General features: G+C 41.5%; 1 protein-coding gene across 1 annotated transcript in view; it reads left to right on the top strand.

Moving 5' to 3' along the window:
• The window catches only part of nuak1a (NUAK family, SNF1-like kinase, 1a), a 37530-nt gene extending 26505 nt beyond the window's left edge, over nucleotides 1-11025 (top strand). The window contains exons 6-7 of the mRNA XM_060902928.1: nucleotides 8208-8340; nucleotides 8479-11025. Of these exons, the coding sequence (XP_060758911.1) occupies nucleotides 8208-8340; nucleotides 8479-9488 (1143 nt within the window). The 3' untranslated portion in view covers nucleotides 9489-11025. The remainder of the gene's footprint in view (nucleotides 1-8207; nucleotides 8341-8478) is intronic.
• The last annotated feature ends 7639 nt before the right edge of the window (nucleotides 11026-18664 follow it).

The following is an 18664-nucleotide window of genomic DNA, read 5'->3' on the forward strand; positions in this document are numbered from 1 at the left end:
CCGGAGTTGTGTATATCTGCGATCCTCTTTCTCAGATCTGCACTGAACTCCTTGGACTTTCCCATTTTACTGTGTGTTGGTCAATCCAATGAGTGCTGTAAACAAACCCTTTTCATGAAGGCACAGAGAAGCTACCAGCTGTAGTCGATCATGATCACAAGCAGGAAGTTAAGAGACCTCGGCCTTGGCAAGATAAGAGGCATTTTGGAAGTTTCAGCACCTCTGAATTAATAATCTAAGTGAGCGTATGTGTAATTTTGACCCTGTGTTGATTTCAGAAAACCCAAAGAAAATTAAAACTTGGGCACCAAATTCTAGAGTTTTTTTTAATTAAAGATGTATGCTGTACATTCTGCCACAGAAAAAGAACAGTTCAAAGAAATTACTGAAAACCCAAATATTGCCATGACATTCATATCCAAGATGACATTCATGTCACTTTATATAAACATTTTCAACCACAACTATAGATTTGCAGAGTTCATTTGAAGACACCAAATCAGAGAGTGAGTGACTTTGTTTTTCAGACAGCTGGGAAAGTTCACTTAACTGCTAGGGTACTAGTACAATAATATGATGTTCATCCTTTGGGGTCAAAGCTGACCATGACTTTAATTTGGTGGGTGGCAGTTGTGGTTCTGGAGGTGACTGATGAGGCCAATCCAGGCTTTGAAGGTATGTCCACATGTCAGGCACACGTAGGTAGGCGCTGTCGTGTCCCTACAGAGGGACACTGTACCAGCTGGTGGTGGTGGTAGGATCATCATGCTCTGGGGCTGTTTTACTGCCAGTGGAACTGGTTCATTGTACACAGTGGATGGAATAATGAAGAAGGAGGACTACCTCAAAATTCTTCAGAGCATTTTTTAACATAGTTACTGGGAGACCAAATGGTCTCCCAGTGGCCAGATTTGGCCCATGTTTACATTAGACCATATCAGCGGATCATCAGATTAACGTTTTTAAAACGATTAGTGTGCACACAGCAACACCAATACACGATTTGCGTGCACACAGCAACACCAATACACGGATACATTCGGCTCCGCAGGCATCCTGCGCTCCAAATCACTCCGCCCTGAACAGCGAGTGCCCTCTGGAGGGTGTGCACTCCGGCCCTGCGCAGCTCACAGAGCGCGCGAGTGTAGTGCACAAGCAATGATTCGGGACTGAGCCGCTGTGCGTGTGATCCCAGTGCATATCACTTACCACTTGCAAGTGGAAGGATGGCAAGCCTAAAGACAATCATAACTACACAATGGGCAGTATTTGCATCAGTATTTGCAGTATTTTCATACTTTTATACTCTTTAATGAAAGGTGATACAAGGGGGAAGTCCGCACTGTTTTTCAGCAGTCGCGTCACATGACCAACGCCAGCGAATCAGGAAGGTGGATGTCACAGTGACGTTGTCCAATGACAACGCCAGCTAGAGCTCAGCACAGCGTATCCGCGTATTCTCAATGTTTACACAGCACCGGAGCTGACACGATCTGGATTGAATACGTGGACCCTGGCGGATTCCCGTTTCCCGGCGTTTCCAGGCGGTTTAATGTAAACGGACAGTGTATCCGTGAAGAAAACGAGACAGATACGGTCTAATGTAAACTTGGCCTTGGTCTCCTAGTCAATGCCAAACCAGCTTCACTGGGAGACCAAATTTTAAACCAAGTCATGTCTTATCATTTGGTTCAATCAGTTGCAATTAATTAACCAAGTACCATGTAAGTATACATTTAACAAGGAAAACGAAGATCTATTTTATAAGATATACACACAAGATCATGTTGGTTAAGAAAAACAAAACTAAAATTTGGTTACTGAGATGGCTGATGTCAGAATCTGATGTCATTACTGTGTAACTTTGAGTGTCTTTGACATAACATTTGTGCTTGGTAATTGCTCTTGATAGCTGTGTAGTCACTGTAGTGTGTTTGTCTGTATGGTGATTGGTGAACCATTTTGCATCACAGAATATGCCGCAGCGGTGCAGCCGCATGGACTCTGGGGCCTGTGATTGTATTGCCCAGACCAGTTGGTCTCCTAGTGGAAAATCCTTAAAAAAATGCTCTGGTTGTGGGGGTGGCAATAGTTCGAGCCCTTCATGCAGCTTGTTTCTTCTGGTCCTCGGTGATGCATTTCATCTCTGCTGCACGTGGTTTCTGCTCAAGAGTGTTAATGCTGGGAAGTCCAGCCCCCAGTAGAGTGCGCTTGTTCCACGTGCCAAGATTGAGTACCTTCACTATCTTATTTACAGTGTCTTGCAAAAGTATTCATCCCCTTTGGTGTTTGTCCTGTTTTGTCGCATTACAAGATGGAATTAAAATGCACTTTTGGGGGGTTAACACCATTTGATTTACACAATATGTCTACCATTTTAAAGGTGCAACTTGTTTTTTTGTGATGCAAACAATAACTAAGATGGGAAAAAAAAGAAATCTGGAGTGTGCATAGGTATTCACCCCCTTTCATATGAAACCCCTAAATAAGAGCTGGTTCAACCAATTCACTTCCTAAGTCACATAATTAGTTGATTAAGATCCACCTGTGTGCAATCAAAGTGTCACATGATGTGTCACATGATGTCTGTATAAATCAACCTGTTCTGGAAGGACCCTGATTCTGCAACACTACTAAGCAAGCAACATGAAAACCAAGGAGCTTCCAAACAGGTCAGAGACAAAGTTTGGAAGAAGTATAGATCAGGGTTGGGTTATAAAAAATATCCCAAACTTTGAATATCCCAGGGAGCTCCATTAAATCCATTATAGCACAATGGAAAGAATATGGCACCACTACAAACCTGACAAGAGAAGGCCGCCCACCAAAACTCACAGACTGGGCAAGGAGGGCATTAATCAGAGATGCAACAAAGACACCAAAGATAACACTGAAGGAACTGCAAAGAGCCACAGTGGAGATGGGAGTATCTGTCCATAGGACCACTTTAAGCTGTACACTCCACAGAGTGGGGCTTTATGGAAGAGGGGGCAGAAAAAAGTCATTGCTTGAGAAAACACGTTTGGAGTTTGCCCAACAGCATGTGTCAGATTCTCCAAACACATGGAAAAAGGTTCTCTGGTCAAATGAGACTACAATTTATCTTTTTGGCCATCATAGGACATGCCATGTGTGGCGCAAACCCATCACTCTGAGAACATCATTCCTACAGTGAAGCATGGTGGTGGCAGCATCATGCTGTGGGGAAATTTTTCATCTGCAGGGACAGGAAAGCTGGTCAGGACTGAAGGAAAGATGGATGGCACTAAATCCAGGGCAATTCTGGAGGAAAACCTGTTTGAGTCGGCCAGAGGTTTGAGACTGGGATGAAGGTTCACGTTCCAGCAGGACAATGACCCTAAACATACTGCTAAAGCTACACTGAAGTGGTTTAAAGGGAAACATTTAAATGTCTTGGAATGGCCTAATCAAAGCTCAGACCTCAATCCAGTTGAGAATCTGTGGTATAACTTGAAAATTGTGTTCTACACACTTCAGTGGTGGAGTAAAGGCTGATGATCCAAGTCACGAAGACTACAACCCCTCTGTCTTTGTGTTTAGTCATAAAAAGTGCGAAAACTGAAAAACAAGGAAAAGTCAGAGAACTGAAAAGGACGACTTTATCGAAGGATCATCTCCCAAAACAAAGCGCAGACGACGCAGCGTCAGTAAGCTTACATGTGCTTCCTCTTTTAGTGTTTCTGTAGGGGACTCGAATGTAGCATTTGACCCTGTAGTCCTAACAGCTTCCTCTAACAGCCCAAAGATTGTTGTACTCTGGTAGCATATGAGCTCGAGGAAAATCAGAGTGAAGGAAATCAAAATCAACTTCAAAAATAAATTTGACAGTTCTGCTGTGTTTACAGTACTTGACCAAGTGAATTCCTTGCTTGTGTTCCCGTGCACGAAGCAGTTTATATTTTCTTATGGCTTCCTCATCGCAACCAGCAGCCAGCAAGAACCATTTCACTGTGGATTCTTCTATGATCAGTATTAAACTTTCTCAGCTCTTCTGCCAGTCTTTTAACTTCCGTAGGTCAGTAACTGTTGGAACACCTGTGCTGACAGACTGAGAAGGCTGCTGACTGTCACCTGAAGTAGAGGTGTTCAAAGTGTCCGATACCATATTTACAAGCACTTTTTTACCGATTGATTTCTCGAAATCCACAGAAAAGGCTTTGCAGATTTCTTTAAGCTTTGGTTTAGTTAGCTTTGACACTTCTTTGAAAGGTTTAGGGAGATTTAAATTTGAAAGATTACTGTTAGTATGCAATGCCGTGTTGTAGTTTGTTTATATTGTGGTTACCCCTCCAGGCGCAAAGCATTACAGGTAACGTGAAAGTAGTCAATGCCCCGGGCCGCCTGTGCGTAGGTTCGTGACTACAGCTTCCAGTGTTTCCGCGCCTGCTACTTCGCTGCTTGCCCATCGCCACAGGACTTGAATTTGAAGTCATGAATTGAAGTCACAATAATATACGTGCTCTAGTAGCCACATATATTTTAACTTAACCAAACCATAAGCTGTACATTTCCAGCAAGAACATGTAATGGAAACAAGCAAAAAAGGGACAATAAAGCCTTGTAGGCACATCAACGCCTAATTAGACATACTTTACTTTTCATTAACACTAAAGATAAGACGCTGAAAAAACCCCAAACAACAACGACGACAACAATGTTTTTTTTCTTGATGGATTCCAGAGGAACCAGGTGTGTACACATGTACGCACGCGCACGCGCACACACACACACACACACACAGAATTTGCTGCATGCTGAGGATGAAGGTTCATCTCAGGCCCCAGTCAGCCATTTGGTTTATCATACTTTAGACAATCAGAGTGTTTGCCAGCTGGAATGAGGACTAATCTCCTAACTATTTACAGAATTCAGCAGTAATGTGGCACCCAAACACTATCTCTCTGTTCTGTCAGCAAGCAACTAAAAAGAAAAGTCTGCTCTCTAAAAGGAACAAGAACGTATCCATTTATTTCTGATGCATAAACACACTTATTGACACTCAGATATATGCATACAGTAGATATAGATACAGAAAACATGCATTACATGCAAAGCACTGCTCTTTCTTATTTCTCTCTCTCTCTCTCTCTCTCTCACACACACACACACCACATTCCTCCACTGGGCCCGTAGTGATTCTTTCATAACAGTCTTCCTGCTCTATGGGAAAGGCTCCGCACTTCTCTTCTGTGCCAGCAATCACAGAAGTCCTCTCATCTCCTGTGGGTTAGACAGGTCAGCAATCATGGGAGTGGACTTTCCTGTGCTCTAATCAGCTATTGTACACATTAACACGGACTGATTGTTCTTCCGTCCAATCAGAGCCAGCGTATATAATCAGCCTGATTTATGTGCTGATTGTTTCTGTGCAGCTTCAAAGCACAATGTTTTTATTTAAGGTTTATAAAGAGAAGTGGTGTTAATGAGGTGAGATATAAGGGAAAAGTACATAGATAATTAAATAATATTGGCTGGCGTTGAGTGGTATATCCGATATATTCCATTCAGCTAACATGTGTCATGCTAGCTGAATGGAATATATCTGATATACCATGAAACAAAGCCAGCCAATGTAATTATTATTATACATACACATTCCTTTCAAGTGTTCAACGCATCTTTCTCTTTCACAATTCTCTCAAAATCTTCCGTATTTAACGAAGCAAACCTGGAGGCCATGTTTGTTTACAAATTGTCACAGTCATTCGTTAGCATGGACGTTTACGTCTACAACCTCTGATGTCACGTCGTCTTGACAACCATGCAATATTGTAAACCTTAAGGCCTCTGCATGCTCTTGCGACAAGGCTTTCGCAGATAGCTTTTCGCAGACAGTTGTAATTTATTGTTGAGCGGGGGAATAGGCGTGCGCGATGTTATTCACCGGCACAACGCGGGGGGGGGGCGAAGTCGCTAGGAGTAGTTGGTGGGTGTGGTTAGTGGAGTGTTTATCCTCTGGTTACTTATAATGACTAGAACTTTTTTTTTTTATAATGACTAGAACTGGAGTCGTATAGATGTACGTACTTCCTCACTTCCTCAATCAACCGCTCTTCATGCTGCTCCATCTTCGCTCGTGTTTTTAAAAATGCCGGTCGTGAAAACAAAAACCGGGAAAGTGGAAGTGCGTGTACAGCGGATGTAGAGTGGACCAATCAGAGCCCTCTTGTCTGCGGCGCTGTCTGCGAGGCTTCTGCGGTGGTCACAATTTTTGGGAGGTGCGCGCAGAGCGTCTGCGAAGGTGGGGGGGCTACGCAGACACTGTCTGCGACACCGTCTGCGAGGACTGGGTTGTCAGCATAAATTGGCCTTTATTCAGCACTCATTCTCCATTGGGTAGAGTGACGTAATACATGTAGGATAAGCGATATGCTAGCAATATTGCATGCTATGAAACCAAATGAATGAAACCTGCTAGAAATGAATAGAATACATGTTTTTATTCCATTGAAAAAGTGACCTGTATGTAGTATGTACTGGTTCGGTTCTAGGTTCCAGACTTGCACACCAAACCACAGATTCTGGTTGATGTTGTGACTTGTGGATGTCCAGCATTTTATTCATTCTGATGAGAAAATGTATAGCCTAGAGCACAGTATACAACCTGTACACAACAGAACAAGTTTGATTTACATGTTAGGTGCTAATCTTCATGCTAGCTTCATTAGCAGATTAGCAAAACACACTAACTGTACTAGCTATGCACACTCAAAAGAGGCATCAATGGTACTGCAGAGATGCCAACATAGACGATTTGTGCGTAGCAGCTATGGATTTGAAGCACAATTATGGTGCGACGCATAGACCTGAAAATAGTACGTTTTTCAGCTGGTTTTGCCTGTGTATCAGTCAAATCATCAAACATATTTTCAGCGTTCAGACTGTTCACATGTCATTGTTTACACTGATTCGGATAATTCCAGGAATTTCCGTATCCTTATGTTAGCTGCGCTGCGATTGGCCGAGTGGTGACCTGATTCATGCTCTCGGCCAACCACAGTGTGTGTTAAATGCAGTGCTAAGAAATGTGCAGTAGTGATGCGTAGTTGTCTTCCTGGAAGTAAACTTTCATTGGTCGTGTTCCAGAACTGAAACTTTCAATATCTAAGTAACTTCAGCATAGTCAGTTTCATTAAATGTTGTATGGATGGGCATCTTTCAATATTGGCTTTATTAAGTCCAGTATTAGACTGGTGCACAGTTCAGGAAGTAACTACAGTATTAATTTTGTTGTTATTGAAAGACCTAGACATAAATCTTTTGTCTTTTACACTGGCTTTTGTTGTTGATCATGATGAAACTCCTGAAACACTGTATTACAGTACAAGCTCCGTTATCTGAACCCCTTTTATCTGAACATCCTCTTAGTTAGCCAAACTTTTTCCCCAGAGAGTTTGGATAATTGAGCTTATACTGTATAGTAAACCCTGCATTTATTTTCCTCAAAAAGGCCCAGATTGTATCTCTGAGCTTCCCTGAAATTTGGTTTCTGGGGGCCTTATCAGCCCCCAGACCCCCAGCCTAATAGGAAGCCTCACTGCATCACCTCACTGCACTCGGAGATGCTACTCTTTTTCATTTGTCAATGTTGGCATCTCTGATACTGGACATTGGACTCACACAGCCAAGGTGCCACTGCTGGGTCCTTGAGCAAGGTCCTTAACCCTCAACTGCTCAGTTGTATATGTGAGATAAATGTAAGGCAGTCTGGATAAAGACATCTGCCAAATGAGAGATCGTAGATAAGTGGTTGTAGAGGTTGGAGGTCATAGATAAGGTGAAACCATGAAACCATGGTTATGAGGTTTTCTTCCACTTTTGGAAGTCAAACAGTAAATGTGAACTCATTGCAGAGTTAAAGTTGTGACTGGGGAACTGAAGAAATGTTGGACTATGCATGCCACTGGGTGGGTCTGAGGAATAACTCAAGACAATTGTTTGGATTTGTCACTTTACTGCATCATACCTACTTTGCATAGACTTGAGAAAATCTCAGGTCAAATTGTCACTTGTCATATTTCCACATCTCTGAATCACAGCTGTGTTGTTCCTGTACGTAGAAAACGAATGGTTGCTTCATTGCTTTGCTTGCTAGTGAGAACTAGCTTGTTAGTTTAAACACACTCTTAAACCACTTGTGATGATACAATGTTTGGGTTTTCACTGATTTTCCTCTATGTTGGCAGGTTGACAGCTGGGCTCTTGGTGTGTTGCTGTACACTCTGGTGTATGGCACTATGCCTTTCGACGGAGGAGATCACAAAAGACTCATACGCCAAATCAGCAAAGGGGAGTACAGGGAACCTCCCCAGTCATCAGGTATGTGTGTGTGTGTGTGTGTGTGTGTGTGTGTGTGTGTGTGTGTGTGTGTGTGTGTGTGTGTGATCTCTTGATTATAAGCATTTACTTGTGGTACATATCAAAGTCCTTTTATCAATGACCTTGACTTCTGTCTAGATGCTCGTGGCCTGATTCGCTGGATGCTGATGGTAAACCCAGATCGCCGGGCTACTGTAGAGGACATCGCCAACCACTGGTGGGTGAACTGGGGCTGGAAGACTAGTGTGTGTGACTGCCAGACTCAACGAGAGAACAGCTCACCCATGCTTGCTCGCTTTATTGACTGGCAGAGTCGCACGGAGACTCAGCCAAGCAAACTGGCTTGCCCTGATTCAGGCGCCAACACCAGTGGGACCATTTCAACCCGTCGACTCAGGAGGTCCTCAAAGGAAAACGAGGGTGGCATTCGGACCATTCTAGAGGAGAAGCCAGCTGTGAAAAGACCCAAAAGTATCCTAAAAACGCGAGCAAGCACCGGAGATCAGAGGTCCCAAAGCTTGTGCGAGGCTGAGTTGCGGCGCTCCATCTGCTACAGGGATGTTGAACCCACCTCGAGTCCTGAGAGAGAGGAAGCAGCACGTGGCTCACCAGCCAAAACGATGCCTTCTCTTCCCGTGAAAGGCATCCTGAAAAACAACCATCAGCGTGAGTCTGGCTATTATTCCTCTCCGGAGCGTAGCGAGTCCTCCGAGTTGCTAGGATGCAACACTGTGGCTCCGCCTCCCAATGGCTCACCACCTAAAAGGGTGCCTGGAAGGAAGGGCATATTGAAGAGGAACGGGAAATATTCATCTCACAGTGTGGCAGCCACACTGGACTCAAACTTACCACAGAGTCAGATTCGAACCTCAGTCGTGAGGGAAGAGATCGGCATCTCGAGTATGGCAGTGGATTGGCCACCTGCTTCTCCTAAACCCAACATCAGGGGCAGCCTGTCAGCCGAGGATCTACTGCAGATGGCAGGATTCAGGGGACTGCAAACAGCATCCGCAATCCATGGCTCAAAAAACACTCGCAGTCCACCAGGATCTCCTGGGGACAATGGTAGCTTCTCCCTACTAGGGGATCTGGATGATGTGACTCAAGTGTATCAGCAGGCCCTGAACATCAGCAACCGTCTCAGTTAGAAAGGGAGCATTGAATGACTATGGCAAAGTGGCTGGATCAGTCAGGAATAATCAATCATGCATTCGATCATTGACCTTGAACTACATTATGTTTACATGTTACAAGAAGGGAAATCTGAAGCTTATGGAGCTGGACATGTCATCATGTCGATGGTTCTCCCTTTTCAATTCAGTGACCCAGGAAGAATGAGGCAAGCACCTTACTGATACATTGCCCTCCACGAAACATTTCAAACCTGACTGCTTACTACTGAAAAAAAGTACACAGTTGAGAATATTAGAATTATTTATTAAGAAACATTTTGGGCATATGAATCTGCATGGCTACAAAAAGTCATTATGTTTATATACTGAACTGCAAAGTCGAACAGTAGATTGCCAATGCTGTATTAGTGACATAACAGAAAGCACTTGGGCTCAGAGGTCAAATCAGCACTAGATGAATATGTCAGTGACTCTCACATACACACTGCCATTTGGAGTCTGAACCATTTAAGCGAGTGGCGTGACACGGTGGTGGTACTGGGTGTAACCTGCGGAGTAAATCCAGTGCAGGAACACCCTGTATTTCAACAAGAGCCGCTATTGAAAAAAAGAGGAATAGGCTTGACTATTCCTGTTTAATATCAGCCGTTCATATAAATGCTGTTCGTTCCAAACGTGACAGGTCATGAAAACAAACTGTTACAAAATATACAACAAATGACTTTTAAAAAAAGTCAGGTTCAAGACTGTACAGTTAGATCTACGTAACTAAACAATAGATGCAATTGTTGAGTATTGAGTATTGTGAAAGTGCAGTGTTTTTCTGTTTATCAGACAGTGGAATACTACCTTTAACTGGATCTACAGTGCTAAACGTTATACTATGTTAGTATTTTATTTTTTTTTTGCTTTGTTTTTACATTGATACATTTTGCTTTCAGGTTTGATTATGCAAATGAGTGAGTGTGTGTATGTTGGCTTAATTTCAAGGGAGTGGAATTTTAATGACTAGCCACACTTTAAGACAAATGTGCTTTATATGTAACAGGCTGCAGAAAGAAGTGCATGATCTGGCTATATATAAACCAAGAAATGGGGAAAAAAACCTCAACAAAAACAATGATGCTATGCTTCTATAATTGCCAAACTGGAAAAAAAATGTTCGCACCTATTTATCACTTAGGGTCATTTTGCAGTAATTAACTGGATATTGTGTATTTATATGTATTTAAATGTACCGTTATTTAATCTTTCATGTATTATATAATTGTACATTATTCCCATGGCTATTGTTTTTTTTTTTCTCAAAATGTATTTGTTAATTTTGACCTAAGAAATGTCTTGTTGTGTGCCTTCATTGGCCAGAAGATCGTCATTATAATAATTATCCCCATTTTGAATATGCTTCAATTTACAGTATTAAACAGAAGTAGTTTGGTTAGGCATCTGTGACAAACACTCTCTGTGGAAATAAATGGTGTATTAAAACAATAAGGTCTATGCTTGATCCATGACACTTTGGCTACTTCTAATAAAGTTCTATGGAGTAGAATGGGTTTTGTGATGTGTGTGTGTGTGTGTGTATGCAGTGTACATGTCAGACATTGCTGCAATTGTCTCTGTGGTTGTTTGTTTTCAGTAATACTACAGCCTGCATAAAACATGATCCGATGTAAATAGATCTGTCACCCAGCATTACGTTACAGGCATTTAGCAGATGCTCTTATCCAGAGCAACATACAACATACCCAGAGCAGCCTAGAGAGCAGTTGGGGGTTAGGTGCCTTGCTCAAGGGCATTTCAGCAATTCCTGCTGGTCTAGGAAATTGAACCATCAACCTTTTGGTCCCAAAGCTGCTTCTCTAACCATTAGGTCATGGCTTTCCCCATGCAGTGATGTTCTCTCAGCTCTTGGATGTGATATTCTTCAGTTTTCCTTGAGATGCATATATGTAATAGAGATATGTGGGGAAAACCCATCGGGTGTGGCTGGGGCTGAAGTTTGGAAAACAGCCAGATGAGAAATCATGTTTTGACCAAAATTGGGTTTTTATATCAGTAATGTAATCTGACACCTCTATTTTAAGAAAACATGAGCATATTTTACAAAAAATTTATTTTATTTAGGTTAGGCCCTGGTCACACTACAGCTTGCAATGGGTTTGCGAATACTTGGTGATTAAATATGGGTAGCATCACCACCAATCGTGCCATGAATGTTCTCCAAGTGTCGCAAGTTGTTTTTTTGGTGTGTCTCCACCTCATGAGTGGCCAACAATGTCACAAAAAATTTTCCATGCATGCGTTGAAATTTAGTGGTGATGTTTTCATTGGCAAATTAAGCGGCAAATACTCACAGATGGGTTTGGGAATACTTCCTGAAGCTTGGGGAAGCATCGCTATCAAATGCCTCATTTTCATCAATAACCCATCGCAAAGCATCGCAAGCTGTAGTGTGACCGTAGCCTTACATTTTAACCCCTGCCTGCAAAGGTATTATCAGGTAAAAGCTACAGTAGTTGAACAAGTTGAATAGAGATGTCTAATATTTTGCTAGTCTAATCATCATCAAAACAGAGAAGAGCACTTACACACTTAAGATGACAATGGACAATGTTTTAAAAATGTTTAATTGCCCTATTAAAATGACATCACGTTTTGTGAACAGAACAGAACTGACTGAATTAATCAGTGGTTATTTCCCCTCCAGTCTCTCAGAGTGAACAGTGATCAGTTCAAATGCTGTGTTTTTTTCCCATCAAGTGATAAAACAAAGATGTGTTCATTCAAGATTATTCAGAAACAATGACAAATCTATAAAGGACTAATTGTGGAAACATAATTTCTAACAATCTATGAATGTTTAATCTATTCAATCTATACACTTTTTACATAGTTTTTTTTATATTTAGTCAGAAGTTTACATACAGTGACATGAATGTCATCTTGGACATGAATGTCATGGCAATATTTGGGCTTTCAGTAATTTCTTTGAACTGTTCTTTTTCTGTGGCAGATTGTACAGAATACATCTTTAATTTAAAATGAAAAAAACACTAGAATTTGGTGCCCAAGTTTTAATTTTCTTTGGGTTTTCTGAAGTCAACACAGGGTCAAAATTATACATACCTGGTCAAAAATTTACATATGCTCACTTAGATTATTAATTCAGAGGTGCTGAAACTTCCAAAATGTCTCTTATCTTGCCAAGGCCGAGGTCTATTAACTTCCTGCTCGTGATCATGATTGACTACAGCTGGTAGCTTCTCTGTGCCTTCATAAGAAGGGTTTGTTTACAGCACTCATTGGATTGACCAACACACAGTAAAATGGGAAAGTCCAAGGAGCTCAGTGCAGATCTGAGAAAGAGGATCACAGATATACACAACTCCAGAATGTCTCTTGGAGCCATTTCTAAACAACTGCAAATTCCAAGATCAGTTCAAATAATTGTATCCAAGTTATTGTGAGGTGTAGTCACTTTGCTTCAAGAAAACCCAAACTGTCACCCTCAGCTGAAAGGAAATTGGTTTGGATGGTCAGGAACAACCTGGGAACCACCATGGCACAGCCCTGCCATGAACTGGAAGCTGATGGATCACTGTCTACAATTCAGATCACCATGGACTAAGAGGCTGCTATCCAAGAAATAACCCCCTGCTCCAAAATTGAGCCCTTCAAGCTTAACTAAAGTTTGAAGCTGACCACATGGACAAAGAAAAAGCCTCCTGGAGGATAGCAGTATGGTCAAATGAGACAAAGATTGAGTTGTTTGGCCACAATGACCACCATGTACAGAGGGACACTGTACCAGCTGGTGGTGGTGGTAGGATCATCATGCTCTGGGGCTGTTTTGCTGGCAGTGGAACTGGTTCACTGCACAAAGTGGATGGAATAATGAAAAAGGAGGACTATTTCAGAATTCTTCAGCATAAACCCGCAGAAACTTGAACACGACTTGCGACTTGAGAGTTACAACAGGACAATGAACCCAAACATGCATCAGAACTGGTTGTGGAGGATAAAGCAGGCTAACATTAAGCTTAAAACAAGTCCTGACTTCAACCCTATTGAAAATATATGGACCATGCTTATAAGTCCAGTCCATGCCAAAAAAACAAAAACAAATTTAATTGAACTCTACCAATTCTACCATGAAGAGTCATGAAATATCCAACCAGAATTCTGCCAGAAGCTTGTTCATAATAAACAAAAATGTTTGGTCAAGGTGAATCTTGTGAAGAGACATTTTACCCAAATATTAGGTGTGCTGTATGTATATTTTTGACCAGGTATGTATAATTTTGACCCTGTGTTAATTTAAAAAACCCCAAAGAAAATTAAAACTTGTGCACCAAATTCTAGTGTTTTTTTTTAAATTAAAGATGTATGGTGTACATTCTACCACAGAAAAAGAACAGTTCAAAGAAATTACTGAAAGCCCAAATATTACCATGACATTCATATCCAAGATGCCATTCATGTCACTCTATGTAAACTTCTGACCACAACTCTATGTGATTGCTGAAAAGATGTGCCAGGCAATGTTCTAAAAAAAAAGTGCTATGAAGCTCAATATACTTTTCATGGACTTATTTTTCATTAAAATGTATGTACATTATCATATTTGTTCTGTCTTAAATTAAATCAGTGCAGTGGATATAAAAAGTGTACACACCCCTGCTAACATGGCAGTTTTTTTTGTGATAAAAAAATGAAACCAAGATAAATCCTGTCAGAGCTTAATCCACCTTCATTGCAAAACTGCAGTCTATACAAAGAACATGAAAACAAATCAGAAACTGTTTAGGGTAAAAAATGAAAATAAAACCATATAAAAACCTGGCTGCATAATTGTGCACACCCTTCAATTATCAAGGATGTGGCTGTGTTCAGAATCAACCGATCACATTCGGTCTCATCTTAAATAGTAGTTAGTATACACCTGACATCAATTCAAGTGGCTCTGATTGACCTTAGATCAAGTTTGGCTCTTCCTGTGGAACTATTCTGATATCCTCTTGGTTGCATCATACTCCAAAAGCTATGGTCTGCAAAGAGCTTTCAAACCATGAATGGGATCTCACCATTGAAAGGTATCAATCAGGGTAGGGGTACAAAAAAGTATCCAAAGCATTAAGCATCCAATGGAGCACAGTGAAGACAGTCATCAACAAGTGGAGAAAATATGGTTCAACAGTGACTCTTCCAAGATCAGGATGTTCCTCCAAGATCGATGAGAAGACAAGGAGAAAACTGCTCAGGGAGGCCACCAAGCGGCCTTCAGCAACATTAAAGGAGCTAAATGATTTCCTGGAAAGTACTGGTTATTTCCTACATGTGACAATATTTGTTGTTGGGTAGGGTAGCAAGACGAAAGCCTTTATTCACAAAGAAAAACATCCAAGCCTGGCTAAACTTTGCAAGAAAGTATATCCAGTGTCCCACAACCATTTGGAAAAATGTGTTATGGTCTGATGAAACCAAGGTTGAACTATTTGGCCATAATTCCAAAACATATGTTTGGTGCAAAAATAACAATACATCATGAAAAGAACACCATACCCACAGTGATGGGGTGTAGGTATTGTATGGCGGAATACCTGTACATGTTTGTGTTGTGTCATGTGTGGCCTGTATCTGTAGTTGCTTTCTATACAGCTTGTTGTGACTGTAGTGGTAGCTGTGGTTTCGGTTCTCACCCCTCATTCACAATGCAGATTGCTGTACCTGGTCTAGGTTCTACACCCATAGAGCCGAAAAGGGAAATAGAAGTACCCTGACCTGCTCTGCACCAAGCCATCCTCACCTCCTCGTGGCACACCCTGGAACCACCAGTTGCTTAACTGGTGCTAACAAGGCTCTGGTGGGGGAAGACTGTAGCTCCCTGAAGACCTAATCCTGCAGGCCAACTGTTGTGTGGATACACCCTGGGGACTGATCAACTATGGCCCAGATATGGATTAAATAGCATGACTGCCTTGTGGTTATCTTCAGGAGAAATGAAGACTAAGGGAGTAAACCCTACAGAAATCCAGAGTGGAGTCCTGAAGATGGCTGGGTGGCATATCGTGTAACCTTCCATCAACTCCTGCAGCTGCGCTGGTACCAAACTGTATTGGTTCACCCTTTCCTTTGGATCCTACCAGCAACTCCGAGAGGGGGATCTTGATGTTTAGGCAGCTCAAATTCTCCATAGTCCCCACCCAGGCTTGTAGCGCCCTGGAGAGTTGGATGCCAACAACCCACAGTGAAGCGTGGTGGAGGCAGCATCATGCTATGGAGCTGATTTTCTTCAGCTGTAACTGGAGATTTTGTCAAGGTGGATGGAATCATGAATAGCTCCAAATATCAGTCTATTTTAGCACATGACCTTCAAGCATCTGCTAGGAAGCTGAAGATAATGAGGAATTCCACCTTTCAGCGTGACACAAACCCAAAGCATACATCCAAATCAACAAAGTGGTGGCTTCACCAAAAGAGGATCAGTGTTCTGGAATGGCACAGCCAGAGCCCAGAGCTTTATCCAATTTAAAATGTGTGGGGTGACCTGAAGAAAGCTGTGAACAGGAGATGTCCTCACAATTTGACATATCTGGTAAATCTTTGCAAGCAGGAGTGGGAAAAAAATGCCAAGTCCAGATGTGCCAAACTGATAGACTCATACCCAATAAGACTAAGTGCTGTAATCAAGTCAAAAGGTGCTTCAACTAAACATTACATAGATGTTCTTATCCAGAGCAACATTCAACATACCCAGAGCAGCCTGGGGAGCAGTTGTGGGTTAGGTGCCTTGCTCAAGGGCACTTCAGCCATTCCTGCTGGTCTAGGGAACTGAACCAGTAACTTTTTGGTCCTAAAGCTGCTTCTCTAACCATTAGGCCATGACTTCCCAATGAAGTAGTAGTTTAGAGGTATGCACACTAATGCAACCAGTTTTTTTTTGTATGATTTACTTTTTTCGCTAAACAGTTTGATTTGTTTTCACCTTCTTTGTATAGATTGTAATTTTGTAATAAACATGGATGTGGCAGCAGGGGCGTGGTCAAGTGTCGGTCTGTGAAGGGAGGGCGGAGTCAGGGAAGGTACTGTAAGTGGCAGAATCACTGCACCTAATGGGAATTAACCTGTGTTTGTGTGTCTTCCCCAGTGACCGCGCCCTATAAGAGGAGAGGGAGCGCAGAGGAAGGGAGCTCTCCCGACCAGAACACGTGTGTGTGTATCTATATGAGTGAATATAAAAGCTGAAAAGCTAAAATAAAAAGAGTTATTGAGAACTCAGTTCTGGCCTGCCGTGCTTCTGTGCTCCACCCACCCAATATAATTCTACAATGGATTACGTTCTGATTGGATTTATCTTGGTCTCACTTTTTTATCACAAAAAACCTACCATTTTAGCAAGGATGTGTAGACTTTTTATATCCACTGTAAATAGTTGCCTTTAGACAAACATAATGATTAAAATGACATTATTCTGGTTGAAAAATATGTGCAAAAGGGAAACTTATTTCAGTTCATGGAAAGGTTGTCGTTTTCAGAACTACTATGTCACCACGTGAAGGGGTTTTCCAGGCCGCCAAACCCACACGATTTGAACCAGACTAAGGAGTGACAAAAAGAATCATGAACAAGGTGAAATGAGAGAGAAGAGAGAGAGAGAGAGAGAGAGAGAGAGAGAGAGAGAGACACAGGTACTTTAATTAGCTGAATATATAATATAGAGGAGCTGAAAGTGCACATGCAGACATCTGGGATTTTATGGGTTTTAATGAGGAGAGATGCAAGTAACACACTTTCAGTTTATAGGACTGGTTGGGTGAAGGAGTGATGACAGAGCTGATTCTTTATGAGACCAGAAAAACAAACAGGACAACCTAACCAGAAAAAAGTGCAGTGTGTGGGCATGTGGGCAAATGTGTGTGTGTGTGTGTGTGTGTGTGTGTGTGTGTGTGTGTGTGTGTGTGTGTGTGTGTGACAGAGAGAGAGAGAGAGAGAGAGAGAGAGAAAGCAAGTAAAGTTAGGAGTCATTGCTGTCCTGTTCTTAGTCTACAGGTACACACACACACACACACACACACACACACACACCAATCAATGTGAATGTTATTGGCTGTGCACTGCTGAACATCTCCGGAATGAAGCGTGAAAGCCCTGCAGGAATGTGTGGCCCCCGAGCAACAATCACTACAAAGCCACAGAGAGAAAAGACAAACAGAAAAGGAGTCTAGACAAAAGAAGTGACATGACTTCCAGTCAGTCGACTGATGTCACAGCCTATTTTTCCCCAGTGACCTCACTAACCTCACATGGATTGAGACGGTGAGAAGGATTTATTCAGTCTCTTGCTGTTTTTCTCTCTTTTGTACAGAAGTGCTTGTGGCATGAGCTGCTCTGTGATCCACCCAAACTGAACAACTGTAGGCAAATAAAATACAAACCCATCACTGTTTCCCACCTGGAGTATAGAGCTTCAGTATTTGAGTATGAATTTTGTATATTTGGATTAGATACACATCACAGTAAATACATTAATTTTGATCAGTGGTGTATATAATAAATTTACATTTTGCCACGTTTTTATTTGTTTTAAAAACATATCTGAAATTAGTTGAATCGGAAGTGTCAGGATATGATGAAATATTAGAGCCATTGTAGGTAAAAAGAAATGAAGCTGGAGGAGGGGATAATATTCCAAGAAAAAACTCAGAAATTCTCTGAGATTATAAAGTCATAAATGTGTGGAAAAAAAAATTCTCACGCTTCCTGGCTGCAGTGCATTCTGGAAAATGTAGGAGAAAATCTCTTAATTCTTTTATATTGCACAATCGAGTAGGAAAGACTGCATTTTCTGTAAGGCTCATCCGTGTAATCTGTGGTGTGATGTTATTGATCCCACCTTGCAAAGTGTTTCTTGATAAAAAACACTATTTTTCCAAGTTGTTTTCTGATAAATTTGCAACTTTTTAAATCTTGGAATTTCTGAGGTTTTTTTTTTTTTTGCTCAGAAATTTGTGACATTTTAATCTCAGAATTTCTGAGTTTTTTTTCTCTCTCGTACATTTATAACATCTTAATCTTGGAATTTCCGAGTTTTTTCATAAAATTGTGCCTTTTTAATCTCAGAAATTCTGAGTTTTTTTTTCTCACAAATTTATGACATTTTAATCTTGGAGAATATCTCAGCGTTTTCT

Source organism: Neoarius graeffei, chromosome 21 (genome assembly GCF_027579695.1).
Source record: "Neoarius graeffei isolate fNeoGra1 chromosome 21, fNeoGra1.pri, whole genome shotgun sequence".
Classification (NCBI taxonomy): Eukaryota; Metazoa; Chordata; class Actinopteri; order Siluriformes; family Ariidae; genus Neoarius; species Neoarius graeffei.